The sequence below is a fragment of the Silene latifolia genome, chromosome 6 (genome assembly GCF_048544455.1).
Source record: "Silene latifolia isolate original U9 population chromosome 6, ASM4854445v1, whole genome shotgun sequence".
Classification (NCBI taxonomy): domain Eukaryota; kingdom Viridiplantae; phylum Streptophyta; class Magnoliopsida; order Caryophyllales; family Caryophyllaceae; genus Silene; species Silene latifolia.
Window position 1 is genome coordinate 129,072,675 of NC_133531.1, and position 16,700 is coordinate 129,089,374.

Here is a 16,700-nt window from a genome sequence, read left to right on the forward strand (position 1 = left end):
ACTAAAACATGCATCATCATTTTAATCGAGTTTATCGACCGTGTCAATTACAATTATCGTAGTTCACCGCTTTAGTTCACTTAAAACGTGATAGATAATAAATTGACATGACATCTCGCTAAAACAAACAATTGAGACTTAGCCTTACCAAAAAGTAGAAACCATGAAAACCTATTTCGTGAGGGAGTGCACTCGGCCACACCGGGGTACAAACCTTATTACATAGGGGAAGTGGGTGATAAATGTCTATCCACCGAATTCATGTTGAAGAGGGTTTCATCGGCCACACCGTGCCCAAGTTAATGTGGGTTTGGATCATGGACACATTTATTCGAAATTTGGATTGAACTCAACAAAAGTTTTTGATAAGGGTTTCATCGGCCACACCGTGCCCTTGTCGGATGTGTTTTGGGCTAAAGATAAATGTTAATGTAATTTTATCGACCAAGAGTTCTAAAAGTAGAATCGATTAAAGAGTTAATCCACCGAGTTATATTGATAAGGGATTCATCGGCCGCACCATGCCCAAGTTAATATGAATTTGGATATTGGAATCATTTATCATAGTTGGGTAGAGGTCATTATGTAAATGCTTTACTTGTCATTTACAAGTATTAATAAAACGATAAATGTTAAGTTTTCCACTATTCCGTTATTATATTGTTCTATTTCTTTACCACAATTCATATACGATATCATTTCGATTTTAATTCAAATCTCCATTAAAACATCGTAACTAAAGACAAATATGAATTTTCTTCTAAAACCTCATATGAACCATTGCTAAGGATCTCTTGTGAAGAGTATAGATAAAAGTTATTCATTATCAAACAGGTTTTTAATTCTTGACTAACACATCTACTTACAATGGATTGTTTTTCATATACTTAATTGAATTAAATACCTTGAAGCGATAAATTGTTTTGGTAATTAGATTTGTCAGAAATCGTAATAGACCAAAATACCGCAACCACTTCAATGAAAGTTTTAAGACTAAACGAACGAATGAAGAGTAGTCTTCATGAAATTAAATTTTGCTTCTCTAAGCAAAGACTCATTGAAATGAGTGGGGGCATTCTCTTAAACCGTTAAGAAAAGGATAAGGTTCTAAGAAGTAAAATTAGAATCAAAATTGATATAAGGTAATGTTAAAGGTAACGTTATTGAGAATAACAATACTAAACCTATCAATCCCGACCGATAAAGTTTCCATTGTCTTAATTGTTGGACGCTAGAAAGGAAACTACCCCAAATTATTGAAGAATCAACAAGTTAGTTGTGGGACATCTAATCGGACCTTCTTCTTTAAATGTTTATTTGATTGACATAAATTTTGCTAGTACTACTTCGTCAATATTAGAAACCGGTGGTGGTTTTCATCATTGTTCTTGATACATAGGATGATTAAAATATGACGACTAGCAACAATGATGTTGAGAGGTAGAGTCATTGTGTACTCAATCTAGTTTTGGGTTTAGAGTTGTACTTAATTGTGACTATTAAGTGCATAAACTCTAAATAAGAATATAAATTTGTTAAGATACAAAAGAGGTTTCACTTTTGTGACCCTATACACCACGATTTGATGTATGGCTAGCCCATTATCAAGGTGAATATATTCTAAACCAAACTAGAATGATATATCATGTAGATGATGCAAGACCCAAATTGGTAACCCAAGATTAAACCTTAGATTCTGGAATGATGAACGCAAAGAGTTATCGAGTACTCTTGAAACCATTAGATCTTATGGTATATGCGTATCTTGTATTCAAAGCAAGATGTCTCGTGTCTTTTGGTTGAAAAGGAGATCGAGGTTGTAAACCATTGATCCGAAATAGGTTGATCATTTTCTTTTACCAACGATTTAAGTTGACGCTAATGTGTTCACTTAATAAGGTAAATAGAGAAATTTTTGAAGAAGTTCAAAGAGTTCGAGGAATCACGATTTAGTCGTGATGGGATTATCAAAGTGAAGACTTTGATATAATCCAAAGGAAATGTGATATAGTATCACAAAATTAATCTCTCTCAGCACACATTATGGGATAATGTGTGGTTGGATAAGAAATCAAACGCTATTCGATATGGTTTGGACTTCAATCAAGTTTACTTTGAGTTACTTGATCCTTTTGGGGATTTTATCATTTTGTCTAAATTATTTTTCCACTAAGTCTAAATTATATGAAATCTACTCCTTCTATTATCAATTGATTTTAAAAGTTAAAACCTCCTTGTGTTGTCGAGTGGTTAGTTTTTCCTCCCGTTTGAGTGTGGCCCAACCCATTTTCATGTTTTGACAATAAGTATCTTTAATTCAACGATTATATTTCTAAGTGGAAATAAGCCTTGGAAACAAATTTTTTTTGTATAGTAGTGTAGAAAAAGTAACCAGAAGGCAGAAACAAGGGATGTAGAAGATTTCGGAGATTAGTCTATGACTCGTTTTCAAATTCTTTGTTTTTTGGATGAAATGAACTTAGATTTTAAAACAGTTAAATTTAAGACGAGATAAATATAAGGGATAAGACAAAAGCAGAGTTTTAGGGACTAGCAAAATAATTATCCTAGCGAACAAACCAACTGGTATGTTATTTGACCGGTTTTAGTTAAGATGGATATGACATATGTTGGCTTAAGAGAGACTAACTGATAACTCGTCTTGGCGTTCGATTTTACACAGGGTATCTATACTTGCCATTTAAATTTTATTTTGTGTATAATTGTTGCCTAATGCGTATATTTATCATTTATGATACATTTGGTAAAATATTTCTTAAAATCATGTTTTAAGATAAAATTTATCAACTAAATTATAATTTATAAGCATATCCTAGATCCATTATTCCTGTTATTATTGCTATTGTTAACTACTCTCGCTACTATTAGTTTCACATTTATTACTCTCGCGATTACTACAATTATTTTTATTACAAACAAATGTTAATTTTGTATTTAATTTTTTAAAATTTGGCTATACATAATATAGAAAGGTATAATGTCACCGCAAAATTACTAATGTGAGTAATGTCACTTATTTTTGTGAGATTGTGAATAATAACATACCTTTATTAGACGTAATTTATATAGTTGTGGCATTAACAAAAAATTTAGTTCCAAACAATTTTTCTTTCACAAAAAGTGTAGTGCTTATAGTTATCCTGGAAACTTTTTTCTTTCACATTAATTTTTCAATATGGATAAACCGAAATTAAAGGGACCATGCAAATTTGTTTTTCTAATCCGCCACTTGTTTCATGCACACTTACTTTTATTACTTAATCTTATCAAATTTATATATTTAAAAGGGTTTTTCTAACGTGTGCCCTAAGGGCACACATTAAGAAAATAAATATGGGAAGATTCATTAGATATCCTCACTAATTATGGTAACACTAAGTTTATTCTTACATTTCTCATGAGAATATGTTGTGAATCTTTCCTTATATACTCGTATTACATTAATTAAACAAATTATAAGACAGATTGACTATTTTAACTACTATTACTAATGCGTTTACCGTTTTACTACTCTCACCACTACCATTGCTACTTTGACTGCCTTGTTGCTATTATAGTTACTTTTATAACTCGAATTTAAAGGTGTTCACTTGTCCGAAATTGAACTGGACCTAATCGGAACGGATAGAAAGAATCCAGAGATCATACAATCCCATATCCCAAAACCAGAAACCACTGAAATGTAATAATATTACAATATATATAGGGATAATCATTTATTCATACATAATATTGTCCGTACGACTCACATAGTCACATACATATTTAATACTCCGTACATATGTTCCCTTCAATAATGCCACTCCGTACTCAAGAGAAGGCATAATGTCACTCCGTACTCAAGGGCAAAAAGTTACGGCGTAATTAGTACCACTAGCACAAGTAAAAGTACTAGTAGGATCATCTTTAGGGTAACTATAAGCACTAGGGCAGGCATTTTTGAAATACTGTGAAAAATTGGTAGGTCCACAGCTACCTGAATTGCAACAATATTCGTCGGTCTTGAAAACCGTGCATGGGTTGTTGCACCCGCCTGGGGCCTTTAGCTGGCTTGGGCATTGGCCAATAAGGTCGGCCTGACAAGTCGGCCCGGAGGTACAACCATTGGATACGGGTAAGAATGTCATGGGCACGTTGAAACCGTCGACTAATGATATGTCGAAAAAATCGCGACTGCTGCCTTGACCAAGGGTGTATTCGGCTAGGGTGTTCGGTGGTGAGCCGTAACCGGTGCATTGGAGGACCCCACCACAGTCTCCGGTGGTGCAGCTAAGCCCGTTGGCCCCATTTGCGGTGCACCCGGTCCGGGCCCAAATGCGAGCTCCGGCCTGGCCCGGGTTAGCGCTGATGGTCCAGGTATCACCCTGGTTCATCTGTCGCCCACCACCTGGGACGGCAGCAGCCCAAACTGGAAAATTACAATTACTTTTGATTGTGAATGTAGCAGCATGAGTGCCTGTAATGAAGAGGGATGTCACTAGGACGATACAGAAAATTAGGACGGAGTTCAAGTGACTCATTTTTGTGGGTGGGGGAAGTATGTGTAGTGTTTTTTCTATTGTAAGTGGTGAGTGGTGTGATTTTGTAGTTAAGATGGTTTGCCTTATATAGAAAAATTGGCAACGATTGATCTTTGGCCTTTGGGTATGTTTTTGTTTTGAGTCCTCTTTGTGACTTTTCCCAACTTGGATTAGATTTAATGTGTACGACTCTTCATCACAAATCGTCGGCATTACATTAGAGTCATACGGAGTATTGGACACTCCCTCACTGAGTCACTGATATGGCCATATGAGTATATTAGTTGTAATAAACCGAGTTAGAGCATCTACAATAGAGAATATGTTATTTTTCTCTTTCCTTCTATTTTTTTGACACCTCATTTTCTCTTTCATTCATCTCATTTCTCACCATCACTATCCTCTTCCATTATTTTTCCCCACAATAGAGAGGATCCTCATATATTACCTCTCATACTCTAAATAATCTCTAAAATTTTAAAAAAGAAAAAAACAAAAGTATTGTTATATAAAAGACAAATAGTGATTGGTGGGTGGACACTAGGGCCAAGGTAAGTTTTGCTCTAGTTTCCTCTAAAACTAGAGAAAGTAAGCAATTTCCTCTTGCTAAGAGGACATGTAAAATGTATCTCATAATAGAGAGAATGTCCTCTTAGAGGTAAGAGAGTGTTAAGAGAACCTCACCCCTCTCTATTGTGGATGCTCTAAATGCCAATAGTATGGATATACAGTACTTTGTTAGTATCTTCTTTCTTTTTGTGATTAATGCCGTAGAGGCGTAGAGGTACACAACTCACAGAAAAGTGTGATACATACCTATTCTCATTATTATCGATCAAATGTAACGTTATGATTGAGAGATAATATGAGTAACCATCGCACCAAGTCAAATTAATTATTGTATTATGATTCCAATATTAAAAGAGTATAGAATGGAGTAAACCTGTTATCGATAGAATATGTAAATCTCATGACAGAGGACACTTTCTATCACAAGAATATGATCATTTTACTAACAAAGTATTATAACGTGAAAAATTGTTTTAGTAACTTTTTGTCTAACACAAAATCTCATTTGTGACGGCACGTATTGTTGAACAAACAGATTTTGGCTCCACCAAAATAGGAACCGAAGCCTAGTCTTCATTTGGTTGTTTCTTTGTTATGCAAATAATCACATGTGCCTCGTACTCTCTCCTACTTTGTAGCAATTAGTTTCTCTCTATTAGTTGCATAGCTAACTCATCGTACCTATATATACAATGCTTGTACATCAGTTTTTAATCATCAATTACAATACAATTCCTTCTTATATCTTATATGGTATCACGACCTTCATCGATCCTAACCATCGTCCTTGTTGTCCTTCACGCAACCACCATGTCGACCCACCAAAACTCGCTCATTCCCAACACCGATGACCCAACCAAACCACTTATCTCGATCTCCTTTCCGACTTGTATCAAACTTACACCATCTACCTACCGCGCTTGGCAACACCAAATCACTCGTCTCCTTCGCGGGTATGGTCTCTTCTCATACCTCGATGGAACCAACCAACCTCCACCCACCACCATCACCCCTGCTGCAACTGAGGCTAAACCTAACCCGGACCCTATTCCCAACCCAGCCTTTACCACATGGTTTAAGCAAGACAATCTTATCTTAGGAGCCCTAGCCGGTACCTTAGACGAATCCGTCGCCACGATTATCCTTGATGCCAATACCTCACACGAGGCATGGCAAATTCTTGCCAAGACCTATGCTAATCCTTCTCGAGGACACATCCTTCAACTCAAGGATCGTCTTCGTCACCTCACCCTCGGAGATAGCACCATCTCCGAATACATGCTTGCTATAAAATATTGCACCAATCAACTAGCACACCTCGGCAAACCCATGGATGCCGAGGATATCACTGACCAAATAATTCAAGGTCTCCCATCTGCCCAATACAAGACCGTCATCGACGCCGTTCGTGGTCGAGACACACCTATTTCCTTTGAGGATTTTCATGAACGCCTTCTTCAACAAGAACTTGTTGTTAAGCGAGAACCTACTGTCACCAATTTTCCACCCACTGCTAATGTTGCATCTCGCAACTACAACCATACTCGCACCTATGAGCCCAACTACAACCACAACCGAACCCACGACTCAGCCCACCCACCAATCCACCAACCAACACAACCCGAGACCCTTTAAGGGTCGTTGCCAATACTGTCGCGAAACGGGTCATGTCATTAGTGATTGCCCTAACTTTAAACACGACTATCCTATGGTCTCCTTCCCGCCACCGAAAACCACTCGGCCTCAAGCCCACACTGCCACTGCCTCAACTCCGTCTACCTCAGCCTATCTTGTTGACAGTGGTGCTAGTCATCATGTAACCAAAGACCTTGAAAACTTTGCCCTCCATAGCCCCTATGATGGTCCAGACGACCTCGTTATAGGAGACGGGTCCGCTCTTCCGATTACGCACCATGGTTCATTTTCTACTCTTTCTACCTCTCGTTCAATTTTCTTTAACAATGTGCTTGTAGTACCATCGATTTCTCAAAATCTTTTATCCGTCTCACAATTTTGTGTTGATAATAATGCCATCGCGTGTTTCTCACCCATTTCATTTTGTTTTAAGGATCGCTTGACGGGTGAAATTATCATCCAAGGACCGTTTCAAGATGGCGTCTATCAATGGCAACCACCCACCTCCAAACCGAGTACCTTCACTAGTCTTCGTTTGTCTCCCGGCAGCCTGTGGCATGCTCGTCTGGGACACCCTTCCAATGCTACTCTTCGTCGTTTAAATTCCATTTACAATTTTCGTATTTCCAATTATTTGCATTGTAACTCATGCTTAGTTAATAAAAGCCACAAATTACCATTTGCGACATCCACTTTAAATTCCGCTGCCTCATTTGATTTAGTCTTTTCAGACGTGTGGACATCACCGGTCCCCTCAATTGACTCCTACAAATACTACGTAATTTTCGTCGATCATTATTCTCATTATTTTTGGCTATATCCAATTAAACACAAATCTGACACATTAATTACCTTTACTCGTTTCAAAAATATTATTAAAAATTATTTTCAAAAACCTATTAAACAATTTTATTCCGATAATGGAGGTGAATATAAAAAGCTCAACCCTCGGCTCCTTGATGCCGGTATTACTCACCTCACATCCCCACCACACACACCCGAGCACAATGGTTTTGCCGAAAGACGTCATCGCCACATTGTTGAAACCGGTCTCGCGCGCTCCTCACCCATGCTCAAATGCCCAATCAATTCTGGCCTTATGCATTTGCGACGGCTACATATTTAATCAACCGTCTGCCAACAACCACTCTCCAAAATAAAACACCCTATCAAATAATCTTTAATCAAGACCCAAACTACAAAAAATTAAGACCATTTGGTTGCCTTTGCTATCCATGGCTCAAACCATATACCACTCACAAACTCGATCCCAAATCCGCTCCTTGTGTTTTTGTTGGTTACTCAAATACTCAAAGTGCATATCTTTGCTATGAACCCGTCAACCAAAAACTATATACCTCCCGACATGTCCGCTTCATTGCGCATATATTTCCATACACTGACCTTGCTAAAACCAAACCTTCATCCCTTCCTTCTACTGATGAATGGTGCGAATTAGCTCTCCCTCTACTCGACCCATCCCTCCCTATTCCTCACACCCCTACTGCCACTCACCCTCCTACTCCCAATCGACCTCCCTCCCCTAACCCGCAACCTGGCTCCCCACCTGTGCCTCCCTCCAACTCCTCCTCCCTCACCCCGTCATCAACTCCCTCTGACCCTACACCCACCACCGCAACCCGTATCTCCACCCCTAATCCTTCTACAGCATCCTCGCCCTCTCCTCCTCCCCCTCCACCCCCACCTCCACCTCCTTTCACCTCTCGGCCTACAATCCGCCTTTGTAACAACATTGTAAACCCGAACCCGAAATATGCTAAAACTGCCATCATACCCAGCTCTCATGTCACCCCCACCACAACTAAACAAGCCTTAGTTGATCCTCGATGGCGCAATGCCATGATTGATGAACATCAAGATCTTCTCCGTAACGAAACCTGGACCCTTGTTCCTCGCTCCCAAGCCCAAAACATTGTTGGTTGCAAGTGGGTATACCGCGTGAAGTACAACCCGGATGGTACTCTAAAACAATACAAAGCCCGCCTCGTTGCAAAAGGTTTCCATCAGCGGCCTGGGATTGACTACTCCGAAACCTTTAGTCCCGTTATTAAACCCGCCACCATTCGTATTGTTCTCTCAATTGCTGTTGCCAAACGATGGTCCCTCCATCAACTTGATGTCAATAATTCTTTTCTTCAAGGTAAACTGACTTATTCCGTCTTTATGGACCAACCACCCGGGTTTGTAAACACGGATAGACCTGACCATGTATGTCATCTTCGGAAAGCAATTTACGGCCTAAAACAAGCTCCCCGAGCTTGGTACACCGAGCTTAAAACATATCTTTTAAGCCTCAATTTTAAAAACTCCGTCACTGACCCATCGCTATTTATTTTAAATACCAACCAAATTGTTTTATTTGTTCTCGTATATGTTGACGACATAATCGTAACTGGTCCAAACCCGTCACACATTCGCACCTTCATTGATGAAATTTCCCGTAAATTTTTATTAAAGGATCTCGGTCCTTTAACATTTTTCCTTGGCATTGAGGTGACCCCGACCACGACTGGCCTTCACCTTAATCAAACCAAATATATTTCCGACCTACTTCACAAATTCAAAATGGATGAATGCAAACCCGCGACTACACCCATGTTAGCCCACTCTCAGCTTGTTAAAGAACCCAACAAACCCATTGAAAACATTGCTGATTATAGAGCAATTGTTTGGAGTTTACAATATTTATCCTTAACCCGACCGGACATTTCCTTTTCCGTAAACAAGCTCACACAATTCCTCACCCATCCAACTTCCTCCCATTGGCTCGCCCTAAAACGTGTTCTACGCTATCTCAAGGGCACATTCCACCGAGGTCTTCACCTTCACCACTCTACACCCCTTAACCTCCATGCCTACTGTGATGCGGACTTTGCCGGAGATTCCGAAGATTATGTCTCAACCACTGGTTACATAGTATATCTCGGCAAAAACCCTATTTCGTGGTCTTCGAAGAAACAGCGGGCATTATCGTGCTCGACTACTGAAGCAGAGTTCAGAGCCGTTGCAGCCACCTCCTCGGAAATTTTATGGCTCGTCTCTGTCCTACATGAGCTCGGTGTAGCTCACCCCTCGTCGCCCGTTATCTACTGTGACAATCTTTCAGCAACACACTATTCGGCGAACCCCGTGTTTCACTCACGCATGAAGCATTTGGCCATATCGTTTCACTTTGTCAAAGAACAAGTTCGAAAGGGTTCAATTCGTATCCAACACATTAATGGGGATGATCAGTTAGCTGATACGTTAACAAAGCCGTTGCACAAACCGCGTTTCCTCACTCTTTCATCCAAGATTGGTCTCCATCTCCGACCGTCCATCTTACGGGGGAGTGTTGAACAAACAGATTTTGGCTCCACCAAAATAGGAACCGAAGCCTAGTCTTCTGCTGGTTGTTTCTTTGTTATGCAAATAATCACATGTGCCTATACTCTTAGTTTCTCTCTATTAGTTGCATAACTAACCTACTGTACCTATATATACAATGTTTGTACATCAGTTTTTAATCATCAAATACAATACAATTCCTTCTTATATCTTATACGTATTCGTCACTTTGGAGTGACGGATACCATTTTCTCTCACAAATGATCCAAATAGAGGAGAGAGGGAAGCACATGGGGGTGCCCCGGCCCCACATTGTTCCCTTATTCGTTTTGTGAGCGGCATTATCCGTCACTTACTCCGACCCGTCTTCAGCAAGACTTCCTGTTTATCTAAAATTGTCATGGCTACATTTTCATTTTAAATGGGTTACATTTTATCCCGTCTTCAACTTGTGACGAAGTATTACGGTTGATTTATTGATTTTAGAATTAGATGCTCGAATTTATGAATACATTTCCGAAGTGGTCGACGCCAATGACGAATATGCATGCATGCATTCACTGACTTGGAGTTTATACCGCTTAATTATTAGCTAGTTCTGCCAAATTTAACTGCTGAAATTTCCTCGTCTCAATCAACTCTCATTGTGAACACACATTTGCGGCAATATTTAATTTGTTATATTCTAGCATGACAAACTACTGTTCAAGCTGCCGTTTACGACTAATACGACTTGTTTGTACAATAAATTAGTGGCTAACAATTTTATCGGAAACTCGTTAAATCTAAAAATTGTTTACCAAGTAGAAGAATTTGCGAGACTTTATGGAAAAAAAGGGATTACATCACTGGTGTTTTAAGAGTATTGTACAATCATGTTAAATCTATTTGAGTTTGCATATTTTTTTAGAGCTTTTAAAAACTTTTAGGTTACATTTCAACATATTTTTTGACATTAAATTAAAATAATTGAGACTATAATGTGTTGTTTTTGAGTTTAATTATAAATTTTGGAGCTTAATATTATACTCCATAAAGGAACTCATAAATTTTACAATAAAGTTTTGAACTTTACATTTAAACTCAAAAAATTTATCATAAAGTTCAGAAAGTATACCATAAGGCATAAGTTGTAATACAAGTGATATTAGTGTCTATCTATTAAATTTGTGGTCTAGTGTCAATTCAACAAATTAACATTTTCAAATTGTGTGCATATATAATTGTTCCGGGTGTAATTCCAGATCAGTGTTGTTTATCACGCAAGCTTGGTGAATGGATGTCCTTCCTTGCCTTGACTCTTCCTCTCGGTCTCTCCTGAAACGATGAACAAACTGAGGGCTCGGCTTTGCACCGAGCGTACTCACTCCGACGCTCAAGTCAGTGAACTTAAAGGGATTAAGTTGTATGTTACTTGACAAAGTATATTGTAGAGAGATAAGGGAGTTTATACCAGATGAATAGTGAGTTTTAGGTTAGATTGTGGATCCTTTCCTCAATGAGGGTTGAGGAGTATTTATAGACTTCCACCTTTTGTCACATAGTGACCAAGTGGCCAAGTGGCTAGCAGGTGGAAAGACTGATCTACCCTCGGCCGAGGGACCCATGGCAGGCCGACGGGCCCTGTTGACTCCATGCCGAGGGGTCTTGGATATGAGTACGCGGATATGTGCCCCGGCTGGCTAGTTGTCCCAGCCGAGACCCAAGAGACAGGCCGACAGGCTGCGTCGGTTAGACTGTCTAAGTCGTTGACTTGCTGTGGATATCTTTGACCTTGCTCAATATGTTGACTCGGTCAGCGGGTGCAGAATATACCCCATCAATTTGCCCCCAACGTAGTCTATGCCGTGGTATGGACCTTCGATTAGTGTTGAGCGTATTCTGCGCAAGTTGAAATTTTCTGCCCCGGCTTCTTCTACCTCGGCTTGGTTCTGCTTAGGCCGTACCGTATCATATCCCCCCTCCACATGGATGTGTAATGGACATCAGATGTGGAAAAGAAAGTGGCGCTGGCCGAGATCGAGGTTGTGAGTGCCGTGTGCTTTTGATTGCCCCCGGCCGGTGCTGCCAAGCTTGGTTGAATCAGCGGGCCGTTTGGCAAGTAGATACCAAGGGGCGTGTTGAAGAAGATACGTCGATTGGCATTCTGTCAAGGAGCGTGTTGAAGAAGTTTTTTAACTGTTTGTCGATTGACATTTCATGGCTGCATACTTGACATGTGTCTCGTTGTTGATTGGTTGACGCTTCATGGGCTTTGCCCTGATTGGTCGGATTGAGTGGGCTTTGCCCTATAAATAGGAGAGTTAGCCCCTGAATTTGGCCTTCCAAATTCATTCTCTCAAAAAATTTTCTTCTTCTCGCTTAGTTTTCTTTGACGAAACTTCTCTCTAGTCTTCGAAGCGTTACTCGGCGTAACACTCTTCCCAAGGTAAACAAAAAAATTTATCAACTTTTAATTGTTTAAGTTTTTTTGTTGTGAACATGTCTTCTGCTGATGCCGGACCTAGTAATCCTGCGCCGGGGGGTTCCCTGTCGCGTCTTGATGAAGAGGAGGCACTAGCCGCCGTTCCGATAAGGTCTGGGGGCCCTAGGCCTCCTTCTCCTGAAGTTGATCCAAAAGTTCTGGAGGATTGGGAGGATGATGATGACGTTGATGATGACGGTGATGGTGAGGAAAGGGCTCATCCTGATGACGAGAGGCCGTACGTCCTGGATCACGGCGACGCCTGTAAGGTCGGCCCCGACCGTGCTTGGACCCACAAATTTGCCGGTTGTTCGGTCCCGACTTCTTCGAACATCATTTCTCCTTGGCGGGGAGTATAAGATTGCTATTCCTAGAGAGGGTCGGCCGTCTGTTGCCCTCCTCCATTTGTATCGGCGTATACATCGGACACCGGAGTATGGGCTCGGTTTCCTACGAATGAATACGTTATGGCCATAATTAAAGCCATGAACGTCGCCGTGGCCCAACTGCACCCGTTGGCCATTAGGACTATAGTCGGCTTTGTGTGGCTCTGCCTTTTCAAGGGGGAGGTCCCAACGGTTAACTTATTCCGCCGGCTTCATCACCTTCGTACCGTCGGCCCCCGGTCGCGTTGGGTGGTACGTGCGTGCGACGGAGCGGGTTACGTCTCCGTTGATAAGCTTTCTTCCTGCAAAGACTGGAAGGCGCGGTGGGTGTACGTTGAGGTTCCGAAGGATTATCCATCGCCGGTCCTTCCAAAGACCGCGTCAATTTGCGGTGCGAGAGTAAGGGGAGCATGACAAATGGGTCTCCGGAGTAAGCTTAAGATGGACGCTTGGGTCCCTCTTAATTCGGATGAGAAGCGGGCGATGAGGTGTTTGAGGTGAGAAGAATGGGGTCCGAAGGGATGGATGGCCCCGACGCGGATCGTTCTTCGGGATGAGCCGCTCGCCACGTCGGCCTCATACCGGCCCTCGAACGGGGTGAGTGGGGTCGGTGTGAGGCCCATCTCTCGCTTTTAATGTTTGTTTTTGAACTTTGATTTATTTCTTCTACTTAACCCTTGCTTCGTTTCCTTTGGGACCGTTTTGGCCCGGATGCATCTCGAAGATATCCTTAGGAGAATGGGACTTGATAAGGACAAGCAAGTTGTTGATTTCCATCCTAAGGCCCAGACCCGTGATCGCAGACCGGCGCCAAATGATCTCATGGATCAGCAGCTGAAGGGCTTAGATACGACGGTGGCCTGGCGAAGGTTCTTTGGTAACATATCGCGCGAACGCAGAAAACAAAGTTTTCGGCGGCGACGGCGTCAACATCAGTTCCACCTCCAATCCCTTCGGTTCAAAAGGAGACGGTGGAGATCGTCGATATCACCGAGGAGGTGGTCACCTTGGCAGTGGAATCTCCTCCCTTCCGCAAGAGGAAAGAGACTATCGTTGTTGCATATTTTGCCGCATTTTGCTTCGCCTTCTCGTCACTCGTTGCCGAGGCCGGCAAAGAAATGGGTCCTCCGCCAAGAAGGCCAAGCACGGTACCGATCTATCCTGTAGCTCGGACTTAGCCGGTTCATTAGGCGTTCCCGATGACAGCTCTCCGGTATGTCCATGAATGTTGACATGGATGCTTTGGTTGAATTTTTGTAGATCAACCACCGCCGTCTACCGGACACACCTGTTGAACGGCGTCTTTGAGAAGCGAACTGCGCGGGCGGTGGTAAAGATGCCACCGTCGTCTCCTCCTTCCCGAAGCCTACCCCCCCGCTTGATTAGGTCGGAGGGCCCGAGTTTGTCCAGGATCTTTGTCGGAAGTGGGTGAAGTGGCGGTGCTCATATTATGGAGCAAGAAAAGGTCATGGTGAAGTTGCCCCCACGGCTTGATCGGCTCGGGCTTGAGCTCGCCCGCGCTGTGAAGGAAGGCCGAGAGGGCCAAGGCCGAGGCTGAAAAGGCGGTCCGTCCGAGAGAAAACTTAGGGAGGACGCCGAAAGGCGGTCCCTTGCCGAGAGAGCCAAGGCCGAGGCCGCAGGGCCGAAGCCGCTAAGCTTTTCGGAGGAGCGTAACAAGCTTGAGCCGTCGCCGACTTCAATGCTAAGAAGAGGGAGGAATGGAGGTCCATGTTTAAGGCCTAGGAGAAGGCGCTTGAGAATAAGCGGGCTATCATCGCCCGAGGAGTTGGACATTGAGACGCTCCAAAGCGAGATTCTTCCTAACATGTGCGCCCAACACCGGACTGGCCGAAGAAGCCGCCAGGGAAGTGATATGGGAGCTCTTTCTTGATGGCTCCTTTCCGTGGCAAAAATTTGACGAGCTGCTTGATGACAAGCTTGAAGCTAAGGAGAAGGCCGCGGAGGCGAAGGCCGCTGAGGAGGCAAGGGTGAAGAAGGAGGAAGAGGAGGCCGCGGAGAAGGCGGCCCATGATGAGAAGGCGAAGGCGGCCAAGGAGGAGGCTGAGAGAATGAGGGGAGGCCGGTAAGGCCGAAGCCGCAAGACAGTTCGGGTCGCCTACCAAAGATGATTCTGCGACGTCGCCGATGGCAAGCGGAATGAGCATAGGGAGACGGGCGGTCGTCACGGGTTCACCCTAAGCATCTCGGATAGCTTCACTGTACATTCGGGGGCCAATTATTAAGCCTTTCCTCCCTGCCATCTTTTGGCGCTTCAAATGATATGTCTGTAACCTTTTATTCTTCTTTTCCTTGTTTTTTGTAAAACTTTGGTAGGTTGTGTTTTGGCTTATCCCTATGGGGACGGCCGTCATCTGTATTCTCCTTACTTGTAATCATTTTCAATAAAGCTTGTTTATTGGCCCTCGGTTTGGCCGGGGCTTTGATCACAATCCTTCACTTGTCTTCTTACGTTATTAATTGAGCGCTTTTTCGTTTTTACCTTCGGCCTGGCCGAGGCGGTTAGAATGCGTATCTCAATCGTGTGTTTAACGTTTTTTAAACATGTTGGCATGTTGGTCGCTTCCTCTTTCACTCTCGGTCTGGCCGAGGCGTCCGATTTGCGTTTTCCAACCGCCGCTGTGAACATGTTAGCGTATCGACCGTTGTGTCCCCTGCCAGGCCTTCGGTTGGCCGAGGCGGCTAAAGGTTACGGCTCGACAGCGTTCGTATCTGTAGACATATTGATCGCTTCCTCTGCCAGGCCTTCGGTTGGCCGAGGCGCTAGCTAAGTGCGTCTCAACTGTACTTATACGTTCCTAAGGCATGTTGGTCGCTTTCGCGAGTATCAATCGCGCGCTGGTTGGATCGCCGTGACGTCTACTTCTTGGGGTGACTGCCCGGCTTGGGCCGTGGCGTCTACCTCGAAATGACTACGGAGGGGATAAACACTTTGATGGAAAACTTGGATGATTTTTCAATAGATATAAACACGCGTTGGGGTGCCAACAACAGTTTTTGGACACCTCCGCCGCTATACAAAGTATTTCCTGAGGTTGTCAGTGTTCCAATGGCTCATCAAAGGCACACCCTCCATATCGTCGGCCCGGTATGTACCCGGCCTCATTTCTTCAACCACTTTGTAAGGACCCTCCCAGTTGGCCGTCAATTTACCATGAATGTTCCCTTTGTTGGTGGCGGCCGACTTTCTTAGGACTAGATCCCCTACTTTTAAGTCCCTTTTGTGGACTCTTCGGTTGTAGGCTCTTCTCATTCGGTTTTGGTATCTTTGCTAAGTTGAGGCGTCTTGTATCTCGGATTTCTTCGACCAGGTCTAGGGAGGTTCTCAGACCTTCCTCATTTTCAACCGGGTTAAAGGTGGCCGTTCGAATGTCTTCGCATTGCTGCTTCAATTGGCAGATCGCTTCGGACCGTAGACTAAGTGGAATGGACTGCACCCGTTGCTTCTTTCTCCGTGGTCCGGAGGGACCACGGGATGCCGGGTAGTTCATCGGCCCATCTTCCCTTTAGGTCTTCAACTTTCTTCTTCAAACCGTTGAGGATTGTTTTATTGGTCGCCTCACTTTGTCCGTTGCTCTGTGGGTGGCAGACGGAGGAGTATGCAAATTTGATACCAAGTTCTTCCAACCAGTTCATTATTGTGTCACTCCAAAACTCTCGGCCGTGGTCAAATACCATGACTTGGAGTAACCCAAAACGAGTTATGACATTTTCCCAGATTACCTTTCTTACGGCCGC

At 42.9% G+C, this 16,700-nt stretch overlaps 1 protein-coding gene across 1 annotated transcript; it reads right to left on the minus strand.

Annotated features, from left to right (window-relative positions):
- Positions 1-3,652: 3,652 nt before the first annotated feature.
- Positions 3,653-4,673, minus strand: LOC141587276 (protein P21-like). Its single transcript, XM_074408726.1, has one exon. It carries the CDS (start codon positions 4,539-4,541, stop codon positions 3,861-3,863), a length of 681 nt encoding a protein of 226 aa, XP_074264827.1. The 5' UTR covers positions 4,542-4,673; the 3' UTR covers positions 3,653-3,860.
- Positions 4,674-16,700: the final 12,027 nt, after the last annotated feature.

What these genes read in the sequence shown, in the direction of transcription:
- LOC141587276 (XM_074408726.1), bottom strand. Translation starts at nt 4,541, where the DNA reads ATGAGTCACTTGAACTCCGTCCTAATTTTCTGTATCGTCCTAGTGACA.